Source organism: Aulonocara sp. 'chitande type north' Nkhata Bay, linkage group LG20, assembly GCF_057382095.1.
Source record: "Aulonocara sp. 'chitande type north' Nkhata Bay isolate Kocher_YH1m ecotype deep benthic linkage group LG20, A_spYH_male_GT1.1, whole genome shotgun sequence".
In the NCBI taxonomy this organism is placed as follows: Eukaryota; Metazoa; Chordata; class Actinopteri; order Cichliformes; family Cichlidae; genus Aulonocara; species Aulonocara sp. 'chitande type north' Nkhata Bay.
In genome coordinates, this window is record NC_141363.1 from 12,827,125 (window position 1) to 12,849,512 (window position 22,388).

A 22,388-nucleotide genomic window follows, 5' to 3' on the forward strand; every position below is an offset into this window, starting at 1 on the left:
AGTGTTGCGATTTTGGATGTATGCAATGATTAAAGGTGTGGGATTAACAGGAACTGCTGTATATAATACTTATTAAATTACATGAAATACAATGAACATGGTAGTCTATTACCACAACACTTGGCCACCAATGAGGCACCATTATTTTCCATATGTAGTAAATGCAAAAATAAATAAATAATGATCTCTTGTATAAAGAGTTGATACATTTCCTTACAATCCTAAAAGAATGAAGACAGAAGGTTCTTGTTTTGGAAACAATACTGTTTTATTTTACTGGCAATGCCTTAGCTGTAGTTACTAAACACAGACCTGGAAGGAGGAAGGAGCTGGCATTCAGTCAGCACTGAGGTCTAATCACAGCATTAAGGAAAGAATGAGTACTGTGAATCAGAGGCAGGCCTGTGGGACATTTTGTTACTTTCATCCACTGTGCTTCAGCATGCACTGGTCCAGATCCAACGTGGGCTTTAGCTCTCCAAATTTCTGGGTCAGCCTCCAGTACAGCACGGCCCACAGCCACACCCTGACAAGAGAAGAGTCTATTGTTAGCATTTTGCATTTCATAGGAAAGATGCTTCCCTCTGATGAAAACACCCGGTTCATGATGCGTTTCTTTGACACTCGCAGTTAGGACACAGAGCTGGAAATTCTCAAACTCTCCCCACTGAGTTATAAGTCAAGTCCACAGTTAGAAGAGAAACCTCTATTTTCCTGATAATAAATGATGTCATTTCTCTTGTGCACACACCACTGCTCAGCATCAAAGTGCTCTTTTTGCCACAGATTTTTGTTCTAGTGAATAAATACTGCTAAAACAGTTTTTAATCAGAGTATAGGATGAAGTCAATTAAACGTCTGGGATATTGATATGCTGAGTTAAGTAGCAGAGGGTTTTTTTTTTATCTGTTTCTGTTGCTCTGCTGTTAATTAAATTAACGGCAGCTACACTAGAAGGGCAACAATGAGACAATCCCCATCTGCTTTTAAAGTAGAGGCCTTTTTTTTTTTCTCTCCTCGCATTTTCTTTTTTTCCCCCTTCACTTTAGGATCAGAATACCACAGAATACCAAAATTGAAAGATCCACCACTGGTGCCCTGTGGTTTTCACAGATGAGAGGAGGTTCACCCTGAGCACATGTAACAAATGATAAAGGATCTGGAGAAGGTCCACAGCAATGCCCGGGCTCATGCAGCAGGAGTATGCAGACAGTTCCTGGAGGATGAAGGATTGATACCATTGACTGGCCCCCATGCTACCTAAAATTCAACAGAACACCTCTAGGAGATGATGTTTTGGTCCATCTGAAATCCCCAGATCACATCTCACACTATCAAAGCCCTGATCCAGATCTGGGGGGAAATCCCCCAGGAGACATCTCATTAGGAGAATGCCCCGATATCAGGCACGCATACAAGCACGTGGGGTCATACAAACTACTGAGTACCAAATATCAGCACAAAGGTGTCTTTGAATTCACCTAGGTTGATCATTTTCACTTCCATCAAACGGCTTGGTTGTATTAACTTGAAAAAAGAAAGCAACTGGACAAAATAAAACAAAATAATTATTACTAACTAACAAAAAAACATCTGAGCAGAAACGTCATGGACATTGTCCAGCTGCAGTGAGAGAAAGACACGTCTCCGTATTACTATCTAGTTGCAGTTGTATCAGATTGCAGACATTGTCAAACCCAGTCCACCTTTTCCACAGTGGATTTAAAAAAAAACCCAAACAATTTATAACAAATTAGTCTACAATTCATCTTTGTGATGCACAATATAAGTTATTTGTCCTGGTAGGCTCAAATAAATAAGGCTACCAGCCATTATGAAGACATGATCTGAATCCTTTGATATGATTTAAAATTAAATACATATAAATCATTTAAATGACTTAATTTAAATGACTCTGTTAAGACTATCCTCCTCAGTCATAGCCTCTTCATGCTTGTCAAGATCATCAGTGTAGGATGGACATATCTGCTGCTCTGTAGCTACAAGAATATTATTCAGTATTACACAGATCATACAGAAATTAAAGCAACTGTAAATATAAAAAAGTTGATGATGGGTTCTGTGCTGTTTTGGTCTGGTTAGTTAAAGAGAATGTAACAACCACAAAAGTTTCTCTTCTGAATGTATGGTTTTTTTAACAAGATTTGCACTCCTGAGTATTTATTTAATGAAGAGCAGCTTGCTGCGTTTAAGGAGCATGATTTAAATCACTATTAGAAGACTCAACTTACAGAAAAAAACATGAACCTGACTGATGAGATTCAAATGCCCATCTGACAAGAACAACTGTTTACCCAGCTTTACACACCCAGGGATGGAGCATTGAAGGCCTGCTTTGTAATTTCCCACTAAATCACAAAAAGCAGTAAGCCACTCTCTGATGGGGAGTTTAGCAATGAGGGCTTGATCGACACTACCTCGCTAATATGTCCTAAGAAAAAAGAAGTCTTCAAAAATGTGCCCGTCTCTGGACAACCTGTAACAAAAGGGATCGATGGCACAGCCAGAAACACAGAGCTTCAATTGCAATACCGACAATTAATCAACTTTGCAGTTCAGATAACACCAGAGAATGGTCTGTTACTGGAGTTAAGTACATATCAAAGTTATTATAGTTTTGTATTCTCTTATTAGTTTTTTTTTTTTTACTTTTCTCTTTTTAATTCCATTTTATTTTAGTTAGTTTCCAGAGCAGGTTTGCCCATTTCACTCGAGTTTTTATTGTTTGAAAATGTCTCTTAAGTATTATTGTATTTATGGCAAATGCTTGATGCAAGATTTAGGAAAATCAGTATGAATATTACAGTGTAAACAGAACTTTTTGAACTCACAGTCTTTTCAACATCCAGGTCTACATTACTAAATTAACAATGGCTTTTTATATGTGTAAATAATACAGTTAACATCAACCGAACTTTGCACAAAAACTGACTTTCAAAGCTCAGGTTCAATATCTAGTTAAAGACTAGATTTCGCACACTGAACAAGGAAAAGGTGGAAAACTGTACATGAAGTCATTAAACAGCAAGAAAAATAGCAAAATCACTTTTTTATAAAGTCTTTTAAATTTTGTAAAAATGGGCATTTTGAGGGGGGATGATGGGATGATGATTAAATATACAGCAGGTCATCTGCTAATTGGAAGGTTGGTGGTTAGATCCCTCCCGTTTGTGCAAGATGCTAAAGTCAAGTTGCTCTGGGATGCATCCGAGTATGAATGGGTGTGCATGTTAGATCGAAAGAACAGAGAATGAGACAAGTTGTGCGAAGCCCTTTGAGTCCCCAGATAGAAAAGTGATATATATATATATATATATATATATATATATATATATATATATATAAAACAAGCTAATCTACAATACGGCAGCAGTGATCAGTGAGATGCTTGGCTACAAGTTGAACAGCCACAAGGGGCAGTACCCTCCATGGAGAAGGAGGCTAGAGGGCAAGATCAAAGTAGCACGGAGGGAGGTTAGCCAACTAACGGAGTTGCAGAAAGGTGCGACAAAGAAGGTGCATAAGAAATACAGCAAGCTGTCCATACCTGAGGCCTTGGAAACTGCCAAGCAAAGACTCATAGCCTTGGCCAGCCGCTTGAGGAGGTACACCAGAGAGATAGAAGGCAGGAGAATAAACCAGCTGTTCTCCACAGAACCAGCAAAGGTGTACTCTCAGTGGCAAGGGAACAATAATAATAAGAGAACAGCACCACCAAGGCTGGAGACAGAGCAATACTGGAAGAGCATATGGGAGAAGGACGCAACCCATAACGGCAATGCTCAGTGGCTAGTGGATCTGAGGGCAGACCACAGCGACCTCCCTGAACAGGGTCCAGTAACCATCACGGTGGCAGATATCCAAGAAAGGGTCTCCAGTATGAAGAGTTGGACAGCACCAGGGCCCGACATGGTTCACGCCTACTGGCTAAAGAAGCTGACTGCACTCCACGAGCGTCTGGCAGCACAAATGAACCAGCTGCTAGTTAACGAGAGACACCCGGAATGGCTAACCGAAGGTCGGATGGTCCTGATCCCCAAGGACCCCAAGAAGGGACCGGTCCCCTCCAACTACCAACCAATAACCTGCCTCAGTACTACATGGAAGCTCCTGTCAGGCATCATATCGGCTAAGATGAACAGGCACATGGGTCAATACATGAGCGGGACACAGAAAGGGATTGGCAAGAATACCAGAGGCGCAAAACACCAGCTACTGGTAGACAGAACAATCAGCCGAGACTGCAAGACCAGACTGACCAACCTGTGCACTGCCTGGATTGATTACAAGAAGGCCTATGACTCAATGCCCCACAGCTGGATACTGGAATGCTTAGAATTGTACAAGATCAATGGGACCCTAAGAGCCTTCATCAGGAACTCAATGGGGATGTGGCGTACAACACTAGAGGCCAACTCCAAGCCCATAGCACAAGTCACCATCAAGTGCGGGATCTACCAAGGAGATGCTCTGTCCCCACTGCTGTTCTGCATAGGCCTGAACCCCCTCAGTGAGATCATTAACAAGACTGGCTACGGATACCGACTACGGAACGGAGCAGTTGTCAGCCACCTCCTGTACATGGATGACATCAAGCTGTATGCCAAGAGTGAACGAGACATCGATTCACTGATCCACACTACCAGGCTATACAGCAATGACATTGGAATGTCATTCGGACTGGAGAAGTGTAGTCGGATGGTAACAAAGAGAGGGAAGGTAGTCAGAACTGAGGGGATTGAACTACCAGAAGGCAACATTGCAGACATAGAGGACAGGTACAAGTACCTGGGGATCCCGCAGGCGAATGGGAACCATGAAGAGGCCGCTAGAAAAGCTGCAACCACCAAGTACCTGCAGAGGGTCAGGCAAGTCCTGAGGAGTCAGCTGAATGGTAAGAACAAGATCCGGGCCATCAACACGTACGCCCTGCCCGTGATCAGGTACCCTGCTGGGGTAATAGGCTGGCCAAAGGAGGAAATAGAAGCCACTGACATAAAGACAAGAAAGCTCCTTACCATGCATGGAGGGTTTCACCCCAAGTCCAGCACCCTGAGGCTGTACGCTAAGCGCAAGGAAGGGGGCCGGGGACTGGTGAGTGTCAGCACCACAGTCCAGGATGAGACAACGAACATCCAAGAATACATTGGGAAGATGGCCCCAACTGACCGAGTGCTCAGTGAATACCTCAGGCAGCAGAAACCCAAGAAAGAGGAGGGAGACGAGGAACCATCATGGAAGGACAGGCCCCTGCACGGTATGTACCACCGGCAGACAGAGGAGGTGGCTGATATCCAGAAATCCTACCAGTGGCTGGACAAAGCTGGACTGAAAGACAGCACAGAGGCACTAATCATGGCAGCACAAGAACAAGCTCTGAGCACAAGATCCATAGAGGCTGGGGTCTATCACACTAGGCAAGACCCCAGGTGCAGGCTGTGTAAAGATGCCCCAGAGACAATCCAGCACATAACAGCAGGGTGCAAGATGCTGGCAGGCAAGGCATACATGGAACGCCATAACCAAGTGGCCGGCATAGTGTACAGGAACATCTGTGCCGAGTATAACCTGGAAGTCCCGAGGTCAAAATGGGAGATGCCCCCAAGGGTGGTGGAGAATGACCGAGCTAAGATCCTGTGGGACTTCCAGATACAGACGGACAAAATGGTGGTGGCTAACCAACCGGACATAGTGGTGGTAGACAAACAGAAGAAGACGGCCGTAGTGATCGATGTAGCGGTTCCGAATGACAGCAATATCAGGAAGAAGGAACACGAGAAGCTGGAGAAATACCAAGGGCTCAGAGAAGAGCTCGAGAGGATGTGGAGGGTGAAGGTAACGGTGGTCCCCGTGGTAATCGGAGCACTAGGTGCGGTGACTCCCAAGCTAGGCGAGTGGCTCCAGCAGATCCCGGGAATAACATCGGAGATCTCTGTCCAGAAGAGCGCAGTCCTAGGAACAGCTAAGATACTGCGCAGGACCCTCAAGCTCCCAGGCCTCTGGTAGAGGACCCGAGCTTGAAGGATAAACCGCCCACAGGGGCGTGCTGGGTGTTTTTTTTATTTTATATATATATATATATATATATGTATATATATATATATTTATATATATATATATATATATATATATATATATATATATATATGTGTATATATATATATATATATATATATATATATACATATATATATACATATATATATATATATATATATATATATATATATATATATATATATATACATATATATATATATATCCATTTAATATGCCCATTTCACTTTTCCATTGCTAAACTGTAACATCTACAGTTACCGGTAGCAGTTTTAGAAAGATATAAAATTAGTATTTAGCAGAATTGAGTTTAGCTTATCGGTGTGCCCCTCCACAACAGTCCCAGTTTCCCTTTGGGGTAAATTAAATTCCCACCCCTGCTCTTGACTGAAGGTGGCACTTGGTTTTTCCACTTTATGCAAAGAATGGATCAAATTGCTAAAACTGTCTTCATGAAGCTCTGACTGGGGTTTATCCCAGCTAACAAAAAAAGAAAAAGAAAAAAAGAAAGAAAACCCTTGGCTGTGCTAAACTTGCTTTGCAGTCTGGTGTGGTGACAAGAAATATTTATATCAAAACTTGAATTACCTCCAGCTCTGATACATTGTTATCAAATTTAGCTTCCATAAACACTCGTGTGCACAGATTTCTGCCAAACTGGCTGAACCCTTTTCATCTTCTTCTCTCTAAACATCAGACCATGTGTCCCGTGTGTGGGCGCTGAGACACCTGTAATGGATCACAACAATTTACATATCACAGCTCACTTCAAGCTGCTCCTTGCTGTCTAAAAATAAATAACTCCAAGCTATGGTGGTGATGGAAATTAATATCAGGCCTAAATATAAACATATAAATTGGGGCAGGGTATAGGGGAGAGGCAGATCGTGCGTGCACGGGGAGGCCTCCCAGATCCTGTGTTTAGAAAGAGAAAAACGTGCCGTACCTGGTCCGTCTGAGCTTCATGCTCAAATGAGGACTTACCATAAATATTTCCGACAACAGAAATGGGAGAATGTTATCAAACGCAAAGGTTGAATGCACACACATGGCACACGCATGTTCAAAATACATGGGTCTTTAATGTGGCATGTACAGTCTTAAAAATAAATAAAGACAAGCTTTAAAATGTTACATGTCACAGCTATGCTTTCCTCCACTGGGACACTTTGACTGTTTATCTAAAAATAACAGTCTTCACAATTCGCACGGCAATAGTAGCCAAGCTCACACGGGAAACATTTTTCTTCTGTTTTCCTCACAGAAATGATCACAAATCTTAAACCCACAGAATCTGTGATCTAAACATTTTAGGGAGTTGTTCTAAATGTTGAACAACCCAGAGGACATTTTAGATTCTTTCAGCTAATTGTTTTGGTTTCACCTCGTCTTCACTCTCACTTTGCTTATCAATTTCCAGCAGCTGAGCATGTTTGGTAAATTAAGCATATACAGTAGTATACCTACCCAGCTCCAAAAAGAGTTAGCATTATACTTTTTAAAAGAGAAAGTGTGCACACAATGTCTCACTTCATGCTTGCTCTTCACCAACCTTTGGTGTCACTTTGTCATCACTCGTGTTGTTGTTATTGTCTTATTTGTTACGATTTAGGGTCTGTGAGCATAAGCAGAGGTTTTTGCTCAGGTAGTAACTGTGACCTCTTTTTCAGAGGCTTCTCTAACATTTAATGGTTGTAAAATATGTCAAACTTTTTGATAAGGGGTTGCACTGAGGATTTTAGACGATGGTGTTTAAGTGTTGTCACTGCCCAGGATTCGTGGACACAGATTCTTGTTCACTTAGCCGCTGTTTACAGTTTAAAAGTCTCCATCAGAACAAACACTTCTAACTGTACTTTGCTCCTCATTGTCTTTGAAAAGCAAGAGCTGATAAAACAGTTAATTCCCTTTTATCTTTAAGTTTGGTATAGTATTCTGTCTTAATCTATTTTGTGTTTTATTTACTATATGGGGAAAAGTCCTGTCAGCCCTGTGCTGAGAGGGCTGTGGTCATCAATCCATCCTGTTCTAATAAAGCCAAATTTCCGGAAGACTTTTAGATGTGTTCAGTTTTATTCATATAGCACCACTGTCAACAAATCTTTTATCAAGGCACGTCATATTGTAAGGTAAAGACCCTACAGTGTTAATCTAGGACAAATGTTCACTCTGATTCATTGATGAAGCGAATGCAAGTCAGTAATCAAAGGAGAGTTTTTAGCCATAACTAACTACATATGTATAGTATATCATGAGTGGACAGACATGGATGTAAAGCACACCTTAACTGTTTGGCTGAGCCAAAACAAGCACAGCAGTGGTCTGGATATTGTTAAATGTGCAAATATTGTTTCACTTTTTTGTATGTCAGGTGTCATGTTTGAAGAAAGCACTTTGAAGCCACTTGAATGTATATGAACACATTTACATGAGCACAAACTGACAAAAAGGTTATGCTGTCATTATGTTTTAGTATAGTTTATGAGTTGCGGACAATAAAAGAATATTAAAAATCAAATGTATCAATGCTCTTGTGTACTACTTGTGCACAGATAATTTTAAGTCGTTTTGGGGGCATAAAGTGTAGGAAATACACGTGTAAAAGTTCAGGTATCCCTTTAACAAGGCTTTTTCTATTGCTTGTGCCTTGATGTGGTAGAGATATCTCATTATAATTAAAAAAGAGAAAGCTTTTAATCACTGTAAAATCTGAAATTTCTATAGTTGTGAAATAACAGGAAGATTTCTATCATTTAATCATTTATTTATTACTTTGGTATAATTTAAATAGCTGTGAGGAAGGTCTTTATCAGCAGAGGAAAATGCAAAACTTATAAAACACAGTTAAATGTCCAACATTTGTGTTCTCCCTCACATTTTCCTTTGGGCCGGATTAGTCCTTGCTTGGCCCCTGGGCCTTACACCCCTGCACACACACACCTTTTTTTTTTTCTTGCTGTGCACCAACCAACTGATGTTATTTTAGCCAAAGGGACTAGTTTTTATTTGCCACTATTTTTCAACATTTATCTCATTTTCACAATAAAAACTTAAACAGTGAACTTGCAAACTAATCCTATGAAGACTAAGAGGAAAAAAACAAAAAGGTCTTGGCACATGCTATTTTAAGACTTATTTCCTGCCACTAGAGGGAGACAACACTACATATTTGTTACCTTTCTTGATCGCTGTACTGGACTGTATGACAGCCCTCTGTCATATTACACATAATCATTGTTAGGGTGATGGAAGACATGTCCTAACAAGCCAGGTTTAGAGGAGTATTAGGTATTAAAGCAACATACTGTGATAATCTGTTTATTGGAGGCTGGATTTTATTACTCTGTAATGTTCTGTAATGTTCAATAACTGGTATTGTAACTGGTATGTGGCTTCCTGCTGTCATTCTGTTGTGTCATGAATTGATGTGCACAACAGTTCATGTTCAATAACTGGTATTGTATATATTCTATATTACATACAACACTTCGGTGTAAGCAAAACAAGAGCTAAGATGGTTATCGTTAGCAAGAGTTTGGATGTTTGTTTGTTTTTTTATGTACAAAGGCAAAGTAAGTAAGTAAAAGTAAAGTAAAATCTATTTATATAGCACGCTTCACAGATAAAAATCACAAAGTGATTCACAATACAGAGAATGAAAATGAATAAGAATGAAAATATAAGAAATAACAATGTAAAACAACATGAAAACAACTAATTAGTTGACAACTTGTGTATATAAAAATGTCTTTAGCTGCTTTTTAAAAGAAACAATGGAGTCAGTGCAGTGTAAAAACAGTGGAAGAGAATTCCACAACCGTGGTGCCACTGCCTGAAAGGCCCGATCACCACGAGCTAGCAGACTCTGACCTGATGACCTTAGAGCTCGGGAAGATGAATGAGGTTTCAGCAGGTCAGACATATACTGAGGAGCCTGACCATGTAGGGCCCGAAAGGTTAAAACTAAAATTTATGTAATCAGCAAACAGCTTCATGTAATGTCACTGTAGGTTCTCAGTCATCCAGGTCACAGTAGTCTAAGAGCATGAAAAAAACAACAACTGGACTCCTCTATGTTTCACCTGGTTCAGAAGGCTTCTTCTCTTCTAAGACCAAATGGTGCAGAGTCCCGTGTATTTAAACGCTAGTGGGGATGGTCACTTAAGAGGGTCTTTAACCCACTATTCAAAGTCTAGTTGCTTTCTTTTCAAAGCTCCTTAGACAACTTCATGTGATCTTCAACTGTACTTATTTGATTATTCTGATTTTTAATTATAATGTGATAAGACATTATTTTACCATTAAAGGCTCTGTCTTTATTTCCACGTGTTGTATTTTGTCCCCATTTATCCTTTGTCAGGCATCCAATAGCTTCACATCAGTGTTTGTAATCATTTTCAAGTAATGGTTTTACCTGTGTAAAATTATTACTTGAAACAGTAAAGAAAGAAAAAAAAAGCCACCTCTTTCCTATTGGTGGAAAAATGTACCATGTTGAGCAATAAAAAAAATGGCAACACGTGAGATTTGGTTGTTTAGGAAGAGGGGAAAGTTTTGGGAGTGATGGCAGCGAGAGAGAGTTTTGAGATGTGAAAGATTTGTGACGTTTAGCGTGGAGCTTATAGTTAGTGTGTTGTGTGTTCGTTGCTTTGTTTTGAGTGTCGGTGAGGGTACTAATGAATGTCACAAAAGCAGATTGCAATGTAAACACTGTCTCCAAATGGAAAACTGGATCCCTGTGGAGTTCTCTTCTGTCTTGTGGCGGACAAACTATTTTTTTATTTTTTTATTTTTTTACAGGCACAAATAATTTGTGTGGCATCTTATTGTGACACTTGATCGTTCTCTCATTTTAGCTATCGTAGTACTTTTTAATGGTTGTCCAAAAAAACCCCACTACATGCACTGGCTGCATTTTTAGATAAATAGTTGTATATAACTTTATTTACAAAGTTTGTGCACAAGTTTTCAAAATTTACAATTTATATTTGCATTTCAAGTTATGAAAATAATTCACTAAACGTGTCTGTGGTACTACTAACTACTACTCGGATTTTTTGTTTTTCTGTGATTTCAGATCAGTTGTGTTAATACACTGCGCAGGTGACCAAAAATTACACAAGCAGCTCATAATTGCATAATTGGTAATGTAATGGCAGAAGCCTGCAGGCCTTGAATATTTTCAACATGCTAATGGAAGTATGTTGAGCACAAAGTAAACAAAAACAACAACAACAACTTCTCTGATCTTATCAATTAAACGGCCTCCTTCGCTGTCACCTCATGATTCGCTGATTGAACAATCACGTTTCTCAGTTGGGTATAAGAAGAGCTGCTTGCAGTCGTAGCTGTGTGTGCAGTTTGGACCTGAGCAGCATCCTGCTGGCACAGCTGGCTGTGGTCCGTATCATCAAAGTCATGGTTAACATATGTTGAATGACAGAGCTGCCACAGTGAAGAGGCATTTTTAGTAATAACATCACCATCATGCATTTAGGATATCAAACTGTTTCACAGTTTAAGGTTTTTATAATAAAACCGAGATGCCCTGACGATGATACCAATGGTTGATTTTCATTGTTATACAAGACTTCCACCTGGTGGTGAAAGAGTTTCAATGAGTTCTTTGACTTTTTTGGCTTTTTCTGACGACGCATCTCCCCACACACAGCTTTAATGTCAAATCAGGCTAACAACCTAATTGTTAACCTTAGTATAGAGACGTCTTCATCTCTGTACTAATGTACAGACACAAACTTGTATTGCTGTTGTCTCAATCACAGGAAGAAAGCTGACTATAACTCATTCATTTAAGAAGAACCATTAAGTTTATTCCTACAAGAAAGTTACAGCCGTGTAATCAAATAGGCTTTGATAAGATAAGATAAGATAAGATAAGATAAGATAAGATAAGATAAGATAAGATAAGAGGTAATCTATCTTCAATGTGGTTTTACATAAATGGGCTTCTTGTTGCACCAATCTCCATAAAGTGAGGCGTCATACTAAGAATAGTTGTCTTGCTCTGATTTGTCCATGTTGTGGCTGCTTTGATCATTGCCAGAGCCCAGGTACAGTTCTCCTCACAAAGTCCCCACATCTTTCACCCAGCACAAACAGCACCTGGCATGTAATGTACAAAAATGTAATGTACAAAAGCAGCAAGCTGTCAAAATTCAATAAAACTTTACCGTTGTATACTCCTGGATGAATTGTAGTATTTACAAAACTCGTATATATCCAAAAGCTGATGAAACAATTTCCCAGCAGCAGCTCTGAGTGAATAAATGACTGTTTACAGACTTAACGTGTCTGTATTTGTCAGTTCATCAATGAAAATATGAATAACGAATTTAAAAATATTCCAGCTGATGACAGGAGCTGACGAGTAGCCTAATTTACACCGACAAGTTGAATCAGCTGACACTTGCACCAAAGATCACAAAAAACTATCAGCTTCATTTATCACAAAGTCCTACTTTGTGATTCTCTGAGACAGTTTGAAAAGCAGCCTCTAAGAAGGCATCCACACAGTGATCTTTCTGTGCTGATAGAAGAAATGTTAGTTTAAAGAGTCTTCACATTACAACCCAAAAAAGAAAATAACAGAACTATTTCTGAATGAAATAAGCCTGTTGTTGGGCACCATCTTTCATTTTTTGACTACTAAGTAGTGATGTGACGTTCTGTATCGAGGCTTCGAAGCTTGTGTCGAGTAATGGAGGGGGCGTTTCCGCGATGCGCGTATCGAGGCTTGCTTCATTTATGGGAGGAGCTGAAAATGATGACGTCCGAAGCCTCGCTGCCCGGCTGTACCACGTGACTGGTTCATGAAGTGGTTCGAACTTTGCCGCGAGCTATGACAGCAATATAAACCCCTCAGACTTCATTCAAAATGTGGGTGTTTGATGGAGAGTTGCGGTTAGTGAGAGTTTGGAGGTTTAGAGAGAAAGTCAGGAGAGAATGGAGCCAGCTAAGAAGAGGAGGATGTCCTCCGCTGTGTGGGAACATTTTGATTTTATTCCTCCCAACAAGGTATGTAAATTTCCACAGAAGATGTATTTTCATAATACTGATGGTGCAATACAATTTATGTTAAGCTGTCTGTACTTTTGTACAAGGTGAGGTGTTTGCTATGTGCCAGGGAGCTGGGCTATAACAACAACACCTCATCCATGCTTAGGCATTACAGAGCTTTGAATGAGAATAAGGGGAACACCGATTGTGGAGCAAGACCAGGTGAGCCATCAAATGCAATGATAATATAGGATGCAGTAATGTTACTAAATGATATAACAATATTATACAACTGTAATAAGTTACGTGTGTGATATTTATATTTGTGCTTTGTCTTTATTGTCTTTCCTCAGCAGAACAATCTCAAATAGATGAAGACCTGGTTAGCATGGTGATTGAGGACTCCCAGCCATTTAGCATTGTGGAGGACAAAGGATTCAAAAGATTTGTGAAATCATTAAATCCTAGCTATGTTCTCCCCACTAAAAGGTCATAAAAGCAGTGAAAATTTAGTTTTTACAGAATAAAATGTGAACAGGCAGGACTGAGGCTCAAAGCCTCAGTGTGTAGCTGTCCATACCTCAACGTTACAAAAGCACAATCACTGTCCACACCCCCAACCACACCTCACAGTAAATGATCATTTCCATTTTAACCATTTCCAAATAATCATTTTCCATACTGCCAGTATAAATATACACAGTATGCTGCCATCACTACAATATAGATGTTTTACACACTCCTTTAGTTGTTGACATTTACAGGCTGTGTGCAAAAGGCCACACTCTTCAAATTCATGCCAACTAATATTTTTACGTCCAGTAGATGTCCTACTAGAGCAAATGAAGCTTCAAGAAGCTTTGCACTGGGGTGAACCAATTGGATGAAAAGCTTCAGTGCTTCATGAAGCTTCATCTGCCCATCACTACTACTAAGAGTTTAAAACTAAAGACGACTTGAATAATTTTGACTCACGTAATGAAAAGAGAGGTTTGTTTTACTTACCCTGAAGGCTCTGAGGACTGCTAATGGGTCATCAGCTGTGAGTCTCTGCAGGAGTGCTGGCCAGCAGTGATGAGCCACAGGCAGCAGTTCATTTTCCCTGTCATTCAGCACCTGAACGTACAACTCCAGCACGTCCAGTACCTAAGGACAAAGAAACACAACACACCTAACAATTATCTCTGTTTTGATCCTGATTATATGTGAGCTGAAACTAATTACTGAGGTCTTCATTGAGAGCCCAAACTCCTGAGCAGGCACGACTTCAGCACAGACTTATTTCTGTTTCACTCCTGGACCAGACTGAATGTTTTTCCTTGATGAGCATTACACCACTGAACAGTCCTCCACACAGTTCTGACAGGATGAATTGTACCAACGCTGGCGGTCCTACCTTCACAAGAATGATTATTTTTGTTATTAGTCCAACAGTTGACTCTACATAAAACTACTGATACAGTACCTTGAGTCGGAGCCTGAGGTTGGGATCAGACAGCAGATGAATGCAGCGCTCCATAACATCCTTAGTGATGCTGAGGTGGGAGGGAAGCTCTGCTTTCACATCAGGACTACCAGTATCTTCAACATCCTCACACTCAAGGGGAAGGACCTCTGCAATGGAGCACATGTACAGTTAGACCGCCAGTTTTGCAGTGAGGTTCAGATTTCTATGACTCTTAATTACAATGATCCATCTCCTCTACACTCTGAATCTAAAATAGGGCTGCCGCAAACGATTATTTTGATAGTCGACTAGTCACCGATTATTTTTGCGATTAGTCGACTAATCAGATCATGCATCCATTGGACGTAAAACGTACAGCTTATTCCACCAGCAGCATCTGCTCTTATATAACTATCTTTAGCTTACAGCTTTAAGTGTTTAAGGTCTGTGCTAACTAAAAATAAAGACAAGATGATAGTTTATTAAATTTTAATGAAATTTGCAGATTGTTTCGGTGAAGTTTAATAAACTCAGCCGTCTGCTCCTTGCTATCTAAAATATAACAGGACACTGGAGTATATTCTCGAGCATCTCACACTTCTGATAATCAGTTGTCTGCTTGACGTTTATTCAGCTGTGTAAAAACTATAACTTTAATCTCAGCCAAACCGATTTACTCAGGAATAAATAAAATTATCAAAAAAAGCCAAACAATAACATGTTTAAGTTATCTAAGTGACTTATATATCATGTTTAACCTGAGTAGCGAAAGGGTTTGAAAACGATTTGCAGGAGTCCGGTGTTCTCACAGGCTCTAGGCTGTAGTGATGTGCGGATCAATCCCGAAATATCGATTCCTCCGATACCAGTCATTTATGTTCTAGAATCGATTCTCACATTAAAATATCGATATTTTTTAGTAATTTAGGGTAAATTTGTAGTTTATCATTAACAGCAACACAGTGGAAAGAAACTATAACATTCGGATTGTCTACATTCAAAGGAACTACTTCCTCTTCCGCCTTTCATAGTCATGTGCGAAATACGGCTGTATAAATGTCTCGCAGCCCCTTGGCGCGCGCACTCACAACAATGGCAGAGCGTAATTGTGCGGACGTATTTTACCTCCACAAACAGCTGAGACATGGTTTGCAATACATGTGGCAAAAAAGTGCTCCAACAGTGAGGTGTGGTGGCCATACTTTCCCAACCTTGAGACCTCAGAATTAGGGAGACATTCAAAAGGGCTGTTGGGGGGGTGATAAATACATTTTACAGGGTTTATTTATCGGATAAAATACGTTAAATGTCACCGTTATTATTAGCCGGCCCGGAAACAGCGGGGGTGTCGAAATTCAGAGGCTGCTTCCACCTGAGGACCCGCCCTTCGCGGTCTAAAGAAAGCCGGGTAGTACGTCATGAGTTCCCTCGGTGGAGTGAAACTGCCGTCTGCTCCTTGCTATCTAAAATATAACCGGGCGCTGGCGTAAACTCTCGACCGTCTCACACTTTGTTTAATTAGTTTTCTGTTTGATGTTTATTCAGCTGTGTGAAAACCCCGGAGGAACCCTCCCGAGGGATTAATAAAGTTAAATTTAATTTGATCTAATCTAATAACTTTAATCTCAGCCAAACCGATTTACTCACGAACAAATAAAACACTGAAAAAGCCAAACAATAACATTTTTAAGTTATCAAAGTGACTTATATATCATGTTTAACCCGAGTGGTGAAAGATCGCGGGGGTTTGAAGACGATGTGTCGATCGGCTCAGATATTTGAAGTTTACACAGCTACATTCTCACCTGAAAATATGTTAAAAGTTTTGTTTTTGTTTTTTGCGACCCAGAAAGAGAAATAAGAGTAATATTAAAACTAAGTTGCTGCCGCCATTGTTGTAAACTGGAATTGGCTGGGCCGTGCTATGAATTCTGCAATATGGTGGAAATTTGGGAGAATGGTGGCTCCGGGATTCTCCCGGAAAAATCGGGAGGGTTGGCATGTATGGTTGTGGCAACATCACTAACCTTGTCAAACACCTCAGAGTAAATCATATCACAGAATATGAGGCGCGTATGTTGAGACGAACTGAAGAGGAGGAGAGGGACAGGTGCTGCTAGGGCGAGACAGACCTCTCTCATGGAGTCCTTTAGTGCTGCAGGCAGGCAAGGTGTTCAAATAGCGCACAACTTCAGTTTTTTTTATTTCTACATGATAATTCTGCATTATTAAGTGATAAGAACAAGTAATCTGATATCCTGTAATCATTATGATGCTATAATTTGAGATACAATAAATAAAATACGTTTTTGTATAAAGTATCGGTATCGGATCAGTATCGTCGATACCACCCTGAATATTACTTGGTATTGGATCGGAAAGGAAATCAGTGGTATCGCACATCACTACTAGGCTGTATCCCAATTCAGGGTCTGCAGCCTTAAAGGCCGCATTTTAAGGCCGATTACGTCACCGCGACGCGACGAAGGCTGTCCCAATTCGAAGGCTGCTCGAAATGCGGCCCTCAAATGCGTCCTTCATTTCCCTGAATTTTAAGGACGTGGCGGTGTAGACTTCGTTGGCCCAACATATCCCAGAATGCATAGCGCGGCGGTGGGTGTGGATAATTTTGCCGAAAAAAACAGCAGATGAGGGGCGCCCGAAGAGTAAACTTTAAGTACTGAATATTATGTCACTTATTTATGTGCAAATGTTTAATAACGAAGAACATTAAAACATTACTGTTGGCCACATGTCGGCAAAGTTATGTGACATTAGTGACGTTTGTACTAACTTGGTTTTAAAGCCTTTACTTTAAAATATACGCCGTTCAATAGCTGAGCTTAATCTTACAGAGAATGATCAAAGCTCATGTAGAAACAAACAAACAAATGAACAAAAGATTTTCTCCTTCATTTCTGTCAAACAAAGCTGTATGAAACGTTTCCAGCTGTTAGTATCATGGTTGCTAGGAAACCTGGGCTAGACCGTCCCATTTCACAAGCCTCGCACTTCCGGCCTTAGCAGTCTTTAAGTACGCGGCCCTTGAGGATCGTTGAGGCTGCGTACTTTGGCTGCAGACCCTGAATTGGGATACAGCCCTAGTGAGCCTTGCCCCCAGTTAGCTATCGAACTAGTGGGTAACAGACGTCTCCGAAAACGTGTGGTGTCTTGATAAACTGAGCAAATATTTGAGGTTTACACAGCTACATTCTCGCCTGAAAATATTTTAATCGTTTATTTTGTGACCCAGAAAGAATAATAAGAGTAATATTAAAACTAACTAGCTGCCGCCATTGTTGTAAACTGAGCTGCGCTGCGCTATGAATTCTGGGATACAGCTTCTTCTTCTTTGGGGTTTAACGGCAGCTGGCATCCTTGTACATACAGTGCTGCCATCTTCTATTTCAGTCCGTTATTACACTCTTAAATCCTACTACTTATTCCTGCGTCTTTTGTGATGCTTCAAACGAGGCGTCGACTATTAAATCAGTCGTCGACGATTTTGATAGTCGACGTAATCGTGACTAGTCGACTAATCGTGGCAGCCCTAATCTAAAATAATCACCACTACAACATATAGCTTATATTCCACTGGCCCTTAGACAGACCTATTACCTTGGTCTTCAGTGTTATAATCATCCTCTATTCCAATGCCCTCTGTCAGTTCTTTCTGTTTGCGGTAATTCAGCAGGAATTGGTGAATGCTGAGGTCTTCCTGGTCACTGGAGCTCTACCTGGAGCTGGCAGACGTACTGGTACTGCTACAATTGGAAGGAAACCACCTCGCTAAAGGAAAAACAAGACAACAATATCAAAATAGGTTTGATTACAATAAAATAAGTCAGTTAATCAAAATCAGTGTGACACAGACGCTGATTTTTTTGAGAAGAGCCCATTAGTGACATTTAATTCCATATTTTTACCGTGAGGGCTTGTAAAACTGCAAAAACTGCCAACACCTATAGTGCCGCTGTCTAAATATTATTATGAATATGAATTCTACAAGAGAAAACGACTGAGCATTTAAACCATCACAATGTATTAAATGTTTCCAGAGATACTGATAATTTGATAACGAGCAAAGTTATTTCTCCTCAAAATGCGCCTGACTAAAAGTGGGATCAACCAGTACATATAATATTCATCCTGCTACATTTAGAAAGTGGCAACAACAGTAAACATGAGTAACTCCACCGTGTGTCTATCCGGTCTTTAAGTGATGACGTGATCAATCCTACTTCTGGGCCCAAACTACTCTGCGTTTAATAAGGCTGTTGTGTTTTTAACATGTTTTAATGCTTTGTAACTTGTTCTATTTAATCTCAACAAGCCCCTTACAAAAAGTAAGCGATCACTGTCGGCCTCTCTCAGTTTTTATTACAACTATTCATTTTAAAGCTCAGTTTTTAAAACCTTACCATGTAACTATAGCCCAGGCAATGCAGCAGCACATTAATGACTAACCTGTATGTGGATGGATTATCTCAGTTGTTCTCTTGACTGAAGTTTGGTCCGTTTACAGCATCCTGCCATGCCACTGCATTTGTCCCTAACCATCGGGAACCCTCACCTTAACTCTTATCCAGTGGGAAAAAAGTTCCCCTTCATCACTGTGTTAATGTTATGCTAACATAGCTGTTTCGCTAGTCACATAGCACATCACTATATACCAGCTAGCCAAACTTCAGTAACCCTACAAACATCACTGCTGCTTACTTTCCTGTCTTCATGTATGTCAGAAGTGATAGCAGAGCTGTGCCTTTTAATTTGTTTTAGAAATCCCTCAGTCAGAACCTGGTATATTATATTTAGACGGAAACTAGCGAGCTAACTCTCTGCTAACTTCTAACTTCAGACAGATTTTTAACTCTCAGTGATCATTTGACTTTGGGACCTGCAGTGTAGTTTGGGTCCAGACACGCTAATGACCAGACTTAAAGACCAAATTTCGGGTCACTTTTGCTGGTCCCAAGCCCCAATAAAGAAGCTAGCTTGAAGCTTGACATAAAAAACAATAATTGCTAAGAAACGTGTAATTTGTAGTTCTAAATATATTCTAAATGCATTTAGATCGTTTTTACTCACTTTATGTCTCTTCCACGATGTTACGTCTCTCTCCTATGTTGGTTACAATTACATAGGCACTTAGCAGGACAGTGGAAAAACCCAGGACCACAGTGATACTGAGAATTCCACGGTGTTCACTGTCTTCAGCAACCTTACGAGGGCCGGTTGAACGGCTACAGTCTTATCATACATGTGCAGTGTTCCTACAAGCCATAAGGTTACCTTGAGTGAGGAAGATGATGATTGAATGTCCTCTGAGTCCATAGGTTGAGGTGCAAGCACATTTCTCCCATTCTCCACAGAGGGCAGTGGCGCATAGGTGTGACATCACTAACACTTAAGTTGCTTTTTAGAGTGATAGCAGAAAATTGTGAGCGTTACACTTGTATGCGGCTTGAAGTAGGCACACATTGGCAGGGATGTGGTTGGAACGGCTGACTAGATAAGGCCTGGTGTCCAGCTAATGAAAAAGAGCCGAAAATTGGGGTGCGGCTGCTCACTTTAAATATAGCACTTTTGCCCTGTCATTCCGGGCCGCCCGAGTGGCTCATGGGAACGTGACAGGCCCTATGGCAGAGATTGAGGACAGAGGGCAGTGGTTCGAATCCCATGCGGACCATATGTTGGGGACACAAAAAAAAAAAAAAAAAAAAAAAAAAAAAATCCCTGGCTCTGAAATTCACTTGCTACGCTTGCTAGAAGCCTACAGGCGAGCCTACAGAATGGGCTCTCTCTGCCTTTTTTTTTTTTTTTTTTACCCCTGTCTCAAAATCTCTTCCATCAATCAATATTGGTTGTTATGGTTGCTATGGACGCCAAACACACCATGCATTGTCGCTTTCTCAATCTCTTCTTCATGTCCGAACAAATGCTAAATTTTGCCTTCATTAACACAAATTATACATCAAAATGTAGGTATTTTTCTTGCCTTTCACAAAATGGCACTGTCATTATTGTCGGAGTTGCCGTTTCCTCGCAAATGGCCTCGAAGCAACACAGTTAAAAAATGTCCACATTCAAAGTCTATGGAGACTTGAGTGAAAATGACAGCTGAAATTCTGTAACAGAGGCATTGTCAACTCCTCATATCTCCTAGATGTATTTTTCTTTAGAGACCTGACAACCGCCTTGATTTTTTTTTCTCTTTTTTATTAAAGCCTGCTGATTGTTACAGTGAAAGAATGATGTCGACAGTCCGTGTACTTTTGGAGTTACAGAACATTTTGTAACACGAAGAAACGGCAGTTTTCACCTCTCAGTTGTGGTAAACGCTTGAAATATATTATAGGGCAGGCCGCGGCGTAGAGAACGCGCTTTGGGAGCGAGAGACCCATTTTGAAATCTAGCCAGTGGCAGTATCTAATATCTTTCCCTAATTCACTTTATAATTACAAATTCTCAACACTTTTGATTTACAACTTATCCACATTTCTTTGCGGACACTCCTGCATTGCACAAAGCGCATCTGTGGCTGTGTACCATTCGTGGTGCGTTGGCTCCCTCTACTGGTACGCGCCTCATTCAAATGTCGCCACACATTTAAAATTGCAGGGTGTCTTTACACTGTCATAGCTCCTAGATATATTTCTTCAGAGACCTGAAAATCGCTGTGATTATTCACCATAGCCTGCTGAGTCTTACAGTGAAAGAACGATGTCAACGTATAGCATCGTTGGTTACTTTAATTATGTTTGGGGGTTTTTTTAATCAAATCCTCCAAAACAGGACCATTGTGACACAAAACCTCTCACACACTAACACAAACTCTTTATACAGATACAGAGCTTTACATGTATAAATAAGGCAGACAAAAATGCATAAAACACAAGCTATCCACAGACTGTCGGTGGACACCATGTCACTTTATTTTGTTTTTATCTTGTTTCTTTTTGGTGTAGCCTCATTAAACAAAATGTTTATAAAAATGACCACTTTTATTATGAATTATTATGAAATTAATAATTCATTATTAATTATTTATTATGAACACACCTGCCACCCTCAAGTAGAGGTGGCAGAGAAAGTGTCCGTGTGACTGAGTCCTGTCCCAGCTCTGCTTCAAGGTCTGTCGGTCCAGCTTGTTGAGGGCCTGAGAGCAAAGACGGATATCCTGGACCAGCTCTGACAAACTGTCCAGGTCTTGACTCTCACACACGCACACCTCGCCAAGGTAGCTACACTGCTGTCTGTCAGCCCATTTGCAGCCAGGCTGAGGTGGGTCAGAGAGCACTCGTCCTGCAAAAACACAAAAGTCTTAACCTGATTGCACAATTATATCTTTCGACAATAAATGACATTGCATGATTTTTGCATGCACACCTGTGACAGGACTTTGGCGAGGTGTTCCAGTGCCGGGTAATCAGCAGGCCCTCTGCAGACAGCTGACAGGTCCACGTGTGGGAGGCAGTGGAGGGGCAGTCTTTTTAACACCAGCTCAAAGCCGGTGGAGCCTAGGGGATTGAGGGACAGGCACACTGCTTTCAAATGGCCTGTGCCTGAACGTTCAGAAGATGTAAAGTTAGTTGCAGTTTTGCTTATGGGTGGGAGTTCAGTGAAGCTTAAGGCTTCAGTCAGCTGCTTGTTAGAGTCACCTGTGAGCGCGCTGGCTAGCAGCAGTCGATGCTGCTGAAGGAAACGAGCAGTGAGGCCGCAGGCCTGCAGAGACCGCTTGGCTAGCACAGGGCAGCAGGACAGCAGACAGGACAGAGACTCAGACACGCCGTCCCCCAGTGGGTTCATACTGAGGTCCAGCTCCTCCAGGCACTTTGAGTGGAAA

General features: G+C 40.8%; 1 protein-coding gene across 3 annotated transcripts; it reads right to left on the reverse strand.

Annotated features, from left to right (window-relative positions):
* Window positions 1-277: 277 nt before the first annotated feature.
* Window positions 278-21,829, reverse strand: LOC147305278 (TELO2-interacting protein 1 homolog). 3 transcript variants are annotated; one of them, XM_086277738.1, is made up of 5 exons: window positions 21,605-21,829; window positions 18,161-18,331; window positions 14,561-14,709; window positions 14,101-14,241; window positions 278-526 (listed from the first exon to the last, which is right to left on the reverse strand). In XM_086277738.1, exons 3-5 carry the CDS (start codon window positions 14,612-14,614, stop codon window positions 341-343), a joined length of 381 nt encoding a protein of 126 aa, XP_086133864.1. In that variant the 5' UTR covers window positions 14,615-14,709; window positions 18,161-18,331; window positions 21,605-21,829; the 3' UTR covers window positions 278-340. The 3 variants fall into 3 exon arrangements, with proteins under 3 accessions (XP_086133864.1, XP_086133862.1, XP_086133863.1); XM_086277736.1 differs by lacking the exon at window positions 21,605-21,829 and adding an exon at window positions 19,835-19,954; XM_086277737.1 differs by lacking the exon at window positions 21,605-21,829 and adding an exon at window positions 19,631-19,802.
* Between the last annotated feature and the right edge of the window lie 559 nt (window positions 21,830-22,388).

What these genes read in the sequence shown, in the direction of transcription:
- LOC147305278 (XM_086277738.1), bottom strand. Translation starts at nt 14,614, where the DNA reads ATGGAGCGCTGCATTCATCTGCTGTCTGATCCCAACCTCAGGCTCCGA. An exon ending in ACCTCAGGCTCCGACTCAAG is followed by an intron (nt 14,242 to 14,560) that starts GTACTGTATCAG and finishes CTTTGTCCTTAG; the next exon opens with GTACTGGACGTGCTGGAGTT. An exon ending in CAGTCCTCAGAGCCTTCAGG is followed by an intron (nt 527 to 14,100) that starts GTAAGTAAAACA and finishes TTCTCTTGTCAG; the next exon opens with GGTGTGGCTGTGGGCCGTGC.